The 10,760-nt window shown below is 31.1% G+C and overlaps 1 protein-coding gene across 2 annotated transcripts; it reads left to right on the top strand.

The window, feature by feature from the left end:
* The first annotated feature begins 802 nt into the window (after window positions 1–802).
* On the top strand, window positions 803–3,119 carry LOC120068577 (heavy metal-associated isoprenylated plant protein 39-like). 2 transcript variants are annotated; one of them, XM_039020390.1, is made up of 3 exons: window positions 803–1,150; window positions 1,471–1,546; window positions 2,376–3,119. In XM_039020390.1, exons 1-3 carry the CDS (start codon window positions 1,145–1,147, stop codon window positions 2,906–2,908), a joined length of 615 nt encoding a protein of 204 aa, XP_038876318.1. In that variant the 5' UTR covers window positions 803–1,144; the 3' UTR covers window positions 2,909–3,119. The 2 variants fall into 2 exon arrangements, with proteins under 2 accessions (XP_038876318.1, XP_038876319.1); XM_039020391.1 differs by lacking the exon at window positions 803–1,150 and adding an exon at window positions 1,207–1,270.
* Window positions 3,120–10,760: the final 7,641 nt, after the last annotated feature.

The raw sequence follows: 10,760 nt of genomic DNA, 5'->3' as shown, positions 1-10,760 counted from the left end.
ATATATATATATGTATGTATGTAATTATATATATATATATGATGGATATGTGTTATTATATATATGTCATATGTTAGTTAGTTGAGTATATATATTCGCCGGGATGGGGCGAGGATGGGGTCGGAGTCGGAGAATGTAATCCTCGTCCCCTTCCCCGTTTGGTCAATAGGAAAAAAATATTTCTCACTCCCTCCCCCATTCCCCATCTAATCGAGGATTCTCCGTCCCGTTCGGGGTAGACCTGCAGGTTAAATGAACATCTCTACTCAGCAATATGAAAAATCTATATTTTGAAAGAATATCCAAAACTCTTCAGATCTATAAAAAATATTTAAATGTTGGGACGGTAATTTAGATGCTGACTCTATAAGAATTTAAGATACGCATGAAATGAAACAAACAAACCCTCAAAGTCAAAATCAGGTTCTCACGCGCCGTCGCTTGGTGCCTTGATTTCAAAACTTGGACTATGACCTTAACCCAGCAGCCATATTATCAGGTTCCCGAGAGAATAAGAACAACAATCCGCGCGTGAATCTTACGCGCCACCTTTTTTAATTCAACAAAGAAAAAATAATAGAAAACAAATCTCGAAGATCTAGGGAGAGTGGGACCAAGGATCAGTCGTTCAAAGAAAATTAAAAAGACAAAAGGCGGCGCGTGGATCTCACGTAGACCAACCCACTAAGCATTATAATAAGAAATCAAATGTATGACGGTGTCGGTTTTACTTGCTACTTCAAAATGCATGGGTTTAGAAAAATTAGGACAGAGTGGATCTCTCAAATACCTTCAAATCTCCACCATCTATCAACTTCCCCCCCAAAAAAGAAAAAAAAGCTCCTCTTTCTCTCTCTCTCAACTTTTTTTTCTCTCTCCTACTCTGCCAATTCTTGTTTGGACTCAAATTTTCCTCCTTTATTTTTTCCTCTCTTTTTTATCTGGTACTACTAAGGCTGCTCAGAAAATAAACCTCACTCTCTCCATCTTTTTCAACAAAGCATAATTCTACTTGTGCTCTTCTTCTTCTTCTTCTTCCTCTCTCTCTCTCTCTCTCTCTCTCTCTCATCAAAGCCCATTTGTTCTTATCCTTTCTCTTCAATCTTCATCCATCCATCTCTCAGTAAAACTCAACAAGCCAACTATGAAGGTTTCTTCTTCTCCTTCTTCCATTTCTCTATCTTTTTCTTATGAGATCTCAAAAATGGTGTTTTTATTTTCTTCTTTTGAGAATCTAAGACATGGGTTTTAGGGCTTGGATTCTTTCATGGTGGATTCCCCAATAAAAATTTGATCTTTTTTCTTTTGATTTTTTTTGGATTTTGATTATGTTTCTCTTTTGGGTTTTCCCTTTTCTTAAAAGGGTATTTTTTTTTTTTTAATATAATTGATGATATCTGGATTCTAACTGTAGATCTCTTTATTATTCTTATTCTTATTCTTATTCTTTTAATTTTTGGGTTTTTGCAGAAATTCATATTGAAATTGGATTTACATGATGACAAGGCCAAGCAGAAGGCTTTAAAGACAGTCTCTACACTTTCAGGTTCTTTTTAACATTGTTTCTATTTTTTTCCCATGATTTTGTTTTGTTTTGTTTTGGGTTTGTGTGCTTTTTTTCCCCCCTCAATTTTTTGCTTTGATGTGAAGCTAATTAATTATGAATCTACTTGGGATTGCTTAGAGACAAAATTTCTTTAAACTCTTCGAAAATTACATGTCTCTCTCAAGAGAGAATTCTGTTGAGTTTGATGTATGTTGAGAGATTTTGATCTTCTAACTTACCCAACCCCACCACCAAACCTAACCCACATACTCTTTCTTTGGCTGCTTTTCACTATTTATTATAAAGAATGATTAAGATTTTCTTTAATCATAAAAAACCCACTTCAAAAATTTTCATCCACAATTTATTTAAACTATAATCACTGTTCAAAAGCTTGATTTGGTCTTATAAGGAATATTCTGCCTAGAGCAAAACATGATTCATCTGACACATCAAGTTATTTAGGTAGTATATTTAAAAACTATTTTTAATTATAACAAAATCCAACTATTGCTATTATCATCACTGTTCTTGAGAGGAAATGACAATGCAGGGATCTGACCGTATACTCTTTGATGCAATGTAAAATAATAATTGTTTAAATTGATTAAAAGCCTAAGTTGATAGTTTAAAGTTAAAAGCTTATTCGCTTTAGAAAAAAGGCTAGGATTAGGTGCAGTTAATCACATACCTCTCTTTGTACATTATAAAAAAAGGCAATTCAATTTTTTAAAATATAATTTTATATTTATAAGATAAGAAAGGGAAAATATATAACAATATAATAGTGATTTTAAATTAATTAAATTTGTTTTTGATGGGATTGCAGGGATTGATTTAATTGCCATGGACATGAAAGAGAGGAAGCTAACAGTAATTGGGACAGTGGATCCAGTGAATGTAGTAAGCAAGCTGAGGAAATATTGGCCAACAGACATAATTTCAGTAGGGCCAGCAGTAGAGCCCAAGAAGGAAGAACCAAAGAAGGAAGAGCCCAAAAAAGAGGAAGCAAAGAAAGAAGAAGAAGGCAAGAAGGAGGAGCCAAAGAAAGAAGGAGAAGCCAAAAAAGACGAAGCGAAGAAAGATGAGACGAAGAAGGAGGATGACAAGAAAGACGAGCCAAAGAAGGAAGGCGAAAAGAAGGAAGAAGAGAAGAAGAAAGAGCAACCGCAACTGGCTATGCCAATGCCGATGCCAATGTCGATGTCGATGCCAATACCGATGCAGATGCCAATGCAAATGCAACAACCTGACCCAGTTATGGAAATGGTTAAGGCTTATAGAGCATATAACCCTCATTTGACCACTTATTATCATGTTCATAGCATGGAAGAGAATCCAAATGCTTGTGTTATTTGTTAAGTATTACTCTATCTATGGAGCCTTTTTAAGCCAAGGCATTTTGGAAACATTTGGTGTTGCATTTGGTGAATATCTAATCAGCCAAACCTACTACCCACTTTGAAGCTAAAGCTTTGTCTTTGTAGATACGAAAAACACAAATATTATGCCTTTTTGGTGTTTTGTTTATTACCCAAATATTTTAGTTTAATGTGTAAAAATATTCAATAAATTTTGTTCTCTTTTACCATTTTGTTTTCTCATCTCTTGTCGATAACTTTCTTTTTATTAGGAATGTTGTTAATATTGTCCAGTTTGGTCACATCTTTCAAGAGATAAACAAATCTGTTCATGTCATTACAACTCTGACGTTTCCTTAAGTTTTTTTTTTTAAGTAATTTAAAAAAATATTTTTTAGATAATGTTCTTCCCTCCATATTTAGATGTAATTTCCGGAGAGTACATAATGGTGGCGTTATCTAATAAAAATATTTTTGTATTTATATTTTTAGTGGCATTTGTTGGATTGGAAACTTGCAATGCAAATCTTAACCTTTGACTAAACTATGTCTTTATTTCTAAATTAATTATAATAATAAAGTTGTAAATCTATACCTCTAGATTTCCAAAGGTTTCCTTCCATAAGTTAGTCAAAATAATAAAAAAGCAAGATCAATGTACACATCTACATATATTAATTCTCTTGCGAATTTTCTAATCCCATCAAAAGGGGTTCCCGTTTCGTGTGGAGTTAGGTAGTTGGTCAAAACAAAACATTGTCGAATTTATTCTATAACAATTAAACAAAGGATTTTATTTGAAAAAATATTAACGTAAATGTTTGAGGTCACACTTTTCGAAAAATAGCGATAGAATGTTGATGCCAATCAATTATTTCTAAAAAAAAATTGAAAATATACAATTTAAAAATAAATATTTTAGTCTTTCTAAACAAATTAAAATATTTATTATTTATATTATATTTATGTTGATGTCAAATTTATAGAAATGTGAAAGTATCGATGAAAATGTCGCAACATACCAATGAAAATTCAATACGTGAATCCAATGTCATCAATCTCACATCAAATCAAATAAAAATGTGTTAGACATGTGAAAATTATTTATGTTTCATTTACCTTACCATTTTTCAATTCTACATATATCTAACTTGAGAAATCCTGATTTATTAATTTTTCTTGAAAAAAAAATACTGTTTTTCTAGTATAACTTCAAACCATCAACTTCTTCGCTACTAACACATGCTGTATGACAATTGAGCTGTACTATTTGGTATATCTCAATAATGATCCAATTAGAAAACTATTTATATACTATTAAAAACCCCAATTTCTCTATTACATCACATGGGGCTCTAGGACCAAAAAGAAAAAAAAAAAGAGAAAAAAAAGCACATGAAAGATGGAAAAAAATTAAGTTCTTTCTTTTGAGTATATATGGATATGATAATTATTAATATAAAGATGAAGGGTGTTTATGAAAAAACTTGAATGATTAGAACTAAATGTAGGTTGTTGTATTGGAGTTTAAGTTAATGATGTTTATTTTGAATGGATTTTTGTGGGCCTTTGTTTGCCTTCTTTCTTGTATATGTGTGTTCTCATTAAATGAAGATTTCAATAATGCATCAATGGAGGAAGGTGGTGGGTGATGGCAATCATTGTATTTTTCTCTTCTTCCACCCCCAAAAGAAATGGCATTATTTTGTTGGAAAGATGCTACTTTGGAGAATTTTTTCTTTGTCAATCAATAATTCAACATCATCTATTCATTTCCCCATTCACTTCAAGAATAATATTGCTACATTTCTCTTTCATGTCTTTCCAAATAAAATAGAGACAATATTGTACCCAAGAACTTAAGGTACCATCATGTGAGGGGTGTTATGACAAGTTCAATTCATGATCTTTGGTTTTTCATTTTTTAATATGATCAAGTTTTCTTCTTAACTTATTTGTTATTAGATTTTAAATTTTTATTTGTTTTAAAATAATGATAAAAGTTGAATATATATGCTCTTTTTTTCTTTCTAAAATCTCCAACATTAAAAAAACGACATGTCAGTTACTATTGAGCTAACTTCACTTTGACACCTTATGTACTATTGATTGTTCAACTTTTCATATTGCTATCTAATTTTACATTTGGTGCTTATATATACTATGACTCCTAATTTATTCTTTTTTCACTCTATCTTACATAAATCTCCTTAGGATAACTCTCTTTACTTTTCTAATTTCTAAATGCATGTTTGGGAATAATTTTGATATGTTAAAATCGCCGTGTCATGTTTAAAATCACTTTAAGATATGACTTTAATCACTCAAAATTAATATTTAATTTAACACTTCTAAATGCAATTTTTTATATAATCAAAATTGGTATTTTGAATAATTAAAAACATGTTTTATAGTGATTTAAAAAATGATAACAGTGATTGTAAAACCACTTTCGAATCACTACCAAACATGTCCTAATTAGTATTTGTTATCTTTGGGATCGTAAGACAATTTAATAAAACATAAATATATATTACTAAAATTAATATCTAATCTCAATCCTTTTATAATATGAACAAATATACATTTGTGAGTATTTTATTTGTTTCATATAGATGAGTGTAACTCTGTAACGGGAACGTACTGTAAGTATGACTAATGAAATTTGAAAGTACACTTAAAGAAGTCAAGCAAGATGTTAATTTTTCAACAAGATAATTGATAAGCCGAATAATTTAATATCAAACAACAAATAGAGGTTAGAAACTCAGTTTAGTGCAATGCCACCTATTTTCATGGGTAGTATGCTCGGTGGAAAAATAATCATTATGTAAAGATTAATTTAACAATTACAACGAAGTATTTATATCTTAATTTTTGTACCTACAAATTTATCCCTCTTCTAGTTCTTCTCTTCTTTTTACAGCCATACAACTAATTAAACTATATTTTTCTTGAAAATTGATTTATTTAACTGGTTTAATAATCACTTTTAAAATAGTTTTGTTGTTTAAAAAAAGGCTGTTGGATATATATAATGAAAGAAAGTGAAAGTTTGGTGTAGATTAAATTCATTGTTTAGAAATTTTCAAATTGAATTGAAATTTCAAATTAAAATGATGTTTCATGTACAAATTTAATATGTATGAAAGTTAAATTTGTAGTATGAAAGTTAAATTTATAGTTATTTCCAATTTGAATGAGTTATATTTGATTTTTGTCAAGTAACAACTCAATTGAGTTAAATTTAACAAATGTTTCAATTTTTGTATCTATTTGATTTTATTTTGTAATTTGGAGAGTTATCAAGTTGCTAGCCTATAAATAGCAACTCGATTTCAGATTGAAGAGTTCTATCATTTCTTTCTTTCTTTCTTTCTTTCTTTTATCCTTGAGTTGAGTTGAGAGAAAGTATCTAAAAGTTCTGCTAGATCCGAGTAGTTCAAGGTTGCACTTCTATTAGAGTTAGTCATTATATCCTGCTGAGACGATCGCTGTAGACTGCTTGCAACCCGTACAAAGTGAACAATTGTCTTCAGGATAGTGCTTACCAGAAACATGCCTCGACTACGTTTTGAGTCTCCAAAGGTTTTGAAGTTCTTTCAAGTCCTTGGTTATTTTTATATCCAAGCTTTGTTACACCATCTGACTTTCATTTGAGTTTAAATATTATACATTGAGTATATTGTTTCTAGTAATTAAGGTGTAATCAATTTGCTATTGTATTTAGTTCTATATAACAATTCCCCCCAACATTCTGAAGACAATTAATATATTTGAACTGATAGCTGCAAACTCCTTCACCAATGTCGCTACTTCTATCATGATGGGATCGCATTGATAGAGTAAACTAACTTGCAGTGGAAGAAATCAGAATCGATAAGCACTCTAATTACACTTAATTTAAATCCAAAAGCATGCTAAAAACAAATTTTGCAGAGACAGGGTTTCATGAGATACAACCTTTGATGAATCTCTTCAAACACAACTTTACTCCACGAATTGAGACTTCAAATTTGCAATGGATCACCATAGAGACATTATCTACTATTCCCAAGCTTGGAATGTATAGTGGAAACACTGAATTGAGGCCATTAGAGTTGAGATGGATGAGGGTTTTGAGAGGAAAAGTTTCTTCAGAATCTCAGCTCTTAGACTGATTGCATGGCCTAATAATTGAAATCAATACTTTAATTTATAGTTAAAAACCAAATGATTAATACAACTGATGCCACTTCAATTTCTAGGTGTTATTTGAGTGGAAAAATTCAATTTTTGGATTTTTCCACTTTCAAATATATTTAATCCAATTAATCAATTTAATTTGATTCATTAATTTTAATTAAAACTTGATTTTTATAAATTAATTTTAATTTTAATTTTTATAATTTTAAATTTAAATAAATTCAAAATTTAATTAATCAAATTACCAATTTTGAACAATTTCAAAATTTGAATAAAATTGGATAATTAATTAAACTAATTTAATTAATTAAATTTAATATCAAATATTAAATATTATATTTCACCTCATTAAATATTTAAATCATTATTTAAATATTTTTTAATTCTCCAATTTCGTTTAATTTCAACAAAATCAAATGTTTTAATTGAATCAAATACAATTAATGGCAAATTGAATTTGAACACTTTAAATTTAAAGCCCTAATTTCGAATCTCAACATTTCAAATCGGTTCAATTCATTAATCCAATATATATATTATGAGCTAGTAGAGGGACCGTATGGGCCTACATCTCATGATCTCCAATGATTTGAGATCAATTGGCTAAACTCTTTAGACTAAATTAATCACTATTTGTTAACTACCAAGACAAACCACTATAGCTTGATAGTTGCACTCTCCTCACTGTAGATATATTTCTCTCCATTTTTAACATAATTATTAAGTCAATTCTTCATAGTTTGTTTATATTTACAACTAGGTCAAAATTACCGTTTTACCCCTGTAAATATAGCTTGCTCCTTAAGCTCCCACTGATCCTCTATAGAATAATTTGGTTTATAGTCAAACTAATAAACCAAGACCCTCTCGATCATGAGAGGGCGGGGCCCTGTTGTTCAAGACCAAGAATCAGCGCTTAAGAGAACAACTTATCTGCTAACCCTAAGTCGGGTAGGAGTGAATTCCATATTACAAAGCTACGTCCCCGACTATCTATCCGGTCTTTCCTCAAAATGGGAGGCTTATTGAGCAGTGCTGTTGGACTACTCTCACCTATGCAGATCAAAGGATAATCCTGAATAAACAAGACTTCATAATTAGCTTAAGATTAAGATCGAGTTACCTTAGGTCAGTAAGTTTGAAAAAGTCAGTTTTAATAGTAAACAGTTATTATAAAGAAAAGTGACTATTTCGAGGTCCGGTCTTATGCAAACTCATTGCATATGATGCCCTCACTCACATGTCTCCACATAAATGATTTTGGGATCATATTATTTGTATTAGTATACAAAATGGGCCTCATCCAATAGTGTCACCGGGATGAGGTATCCAATCTCATCCATATACTTATAGACCATTTTGGATATATACTAAAACTTGTAGCTCTTTTATGTCGCCACATAAAGTTGAAGTATTCATATTATAACCATGGATTCGTTTATTGGATTTTTATAACAAAATGCAATATCAACAACAATTTATTGAATAAAATACTCAATAATACTTTTATTAAAAAATAGGATATGTTAAAAATATTTACGAACTGCGAGTTTAGGACCTCCCAACACGCCTATTGTCAAACCTCACGCTGAAAAAACTAGAGAAGTTCAAGAGACACAGTTTCAAGAGATGGCAACGGAAGATGTTCTTCTATCTCACCACACTGAGTCTTACACATATTTTGAAGGAAGATTGTCCAATTACCCTGCCAGAAGTTGTAACTCCCGAAACCGAAGTTGCAAAGCAAGCATGGATGCATTTAGACTTTTCGTCTAGTAATTATATACTTAGTAGTTTTGAGGATACTTTGTATAATTTCTATTGCAATGCCTACAATACATCAAAACTACTGTGGGAGGCATTAGGCAAGAAGTACAAGCTGAAAGTGCTGGTACTAAGAAATTCCTTGTGGGAAAATTCTTAGATCATAAGATGGTTGATAACAAGTTGGTAGTCAATTAGATGGAGGAATGGAAAATTATCATTGGTGATTTGCGAAGTGAAGGATTGGACATCAGTGAGCCATTCCAAGTTACTACTGTGATTGAGAAGTTGCCTCATTCTTGGAAGGATTTCAAATGTTATCTCAAACACAAGTGAAAGGAGTTATCCATGGAGAACCTCATGGTAAAACTCCGTATTAAAGAGGATAATATAAAAGGTGATAAAACTCCACTAGAAGCTTAAGCCATAAACCTAAGAAGTAGAATTTTCAGAAGAAAAATGTGAATCATGGGTCAAGGAATGACCATATTGTTGCAATGTGCAAGCACAAGAAGGGACAAAGTTCCAACAATTAAACCAATTTCGTGGAAAATGATGATTTGGTTACCGTCATTTCTGACGTAAATATGGTTTCAAACACCAAAGGTTGGTAGATTGATATTGGTTCTACTAGGCACATTTGTAAGGACAAGTCATTGTTCATTACATATGAGAAGCTAGATGACAGTGATAAGCTGTACATGAAAAATACTTCAACTGCCCCAGTGGAAGGCAAGGGAAAGACTTGCTGAAAGAAAGAATCGAACTTTAAAGTACATGATTAATTGCATGTTAAATAGTTCAGGTTTATCTCACAATTTGTGGTGGGGGAGGGGGAGGAGAAGCTTTGCTGACAGCAAATTTTATACTAAATAGAATTCCTCATAACAAGACTAATAAGTCGCCATATGAAGTGTGGAATGGAAAGTTAGCCTCATATAAAATGTTGAAAGTGTGGGGTGTTTGGCAAAGGTACAAGTTCCTTTACCAAAAAAGACCAAACTTGGGCCTAAGACAATTGATTGTGTCTTTATAGACTATGCAAAGCATAATACTACTTATAGATTCATGATGATTAAATAAAAAATATTTGATATCAATAACAATACCATAATAGAATCTATTGAAGCTAAATTGTTTGAAGATATTTTTTCTTTAAAGGGGGAAGAACATAAAATTATCTACACCAAAAGAATTAAATAAGGCTAGCTCTTCGAAAGGTCAAGAAGATCAGAATACTGAATTTGAACCTAGAAGAAGCAAAAGAGCTAAGAAAACTACTTTTTTTGGACCTGATTTCATAACTTATATGATAAAAGGTGAGCCTTAGACTTTTCAAGAAGCTGTATCATCTCTTGATGCACCTTATTAGAAGGAAGCTATCAATAGTGAGCTAGAATCCATTTTACAGAACAATACATAGGTATTAGCTTATTTACTTATTGAAGTAAACCAATTGAGAGTAAATGGATCTATAAGAGAAATTTGAAGGCTGATGACACTATTTATAAGCACAAATCTCGATTGTAGCTAGAGGCTTTCGCCAAAAAGGAGGCTAGATTTCATCGATACCTATTCTTTAGTACGAGTATTATATCTATAAAGATTTTAATTGCAATAAAAACTTTACAAAATTTGAAAATACACCAAATGGATGTAAAATTGCATTTTTAAATGGAGATTTATATGAAGAAATTTATATGGAACAACATGAATGATTTGTTGTTAAAGGACTTGAAGACAAAGTTTATAAACTTGTTAAGTCTCTTTATAGATTGAAGCACCTAAACAATGGCATGAAAGGGTTGAAACAAGCACCTAAACAATGGCATGAAAAGTTTGATCACACTATGTTTTCAAATGGATTTAAGATAAATGAGCATGACAAATGTGTCTATGTTAAA

The sequence above is a fragment of the Benincasa hispida genome, chromosome 12 (assembly GCF_009727055.1).
Source record: "Benincasa hispida cultivar B227 chromosome 12, ASM972705v1, whole genome shotgun sequence".
NCBI classification, from domain to species: domain Eukaryota; kingdom Viridiplantae; phylum Streptophyta; class Magnoliopsida; order Cucurbitales; family Cucurbitaceae; genus Benincasa; species Benincasa hispida.
Note: the sequence above shows the minus strand (reverse complement) of the source record. Positions and strands in the feature narration are given on the sequence as shown.

Bases quoted from the DNA above. Each gene is read 5' to 3' on its own strand.
- LOC120068577 (XM_039020390.1), top strand. The intron at 1,547-2,375 runs GTTCTTTTTAAC...ATGGGATTGCAG, and splicing joins GACAGTCTCTACACTTTCAG to GGATTGATTTAATTGCCATG.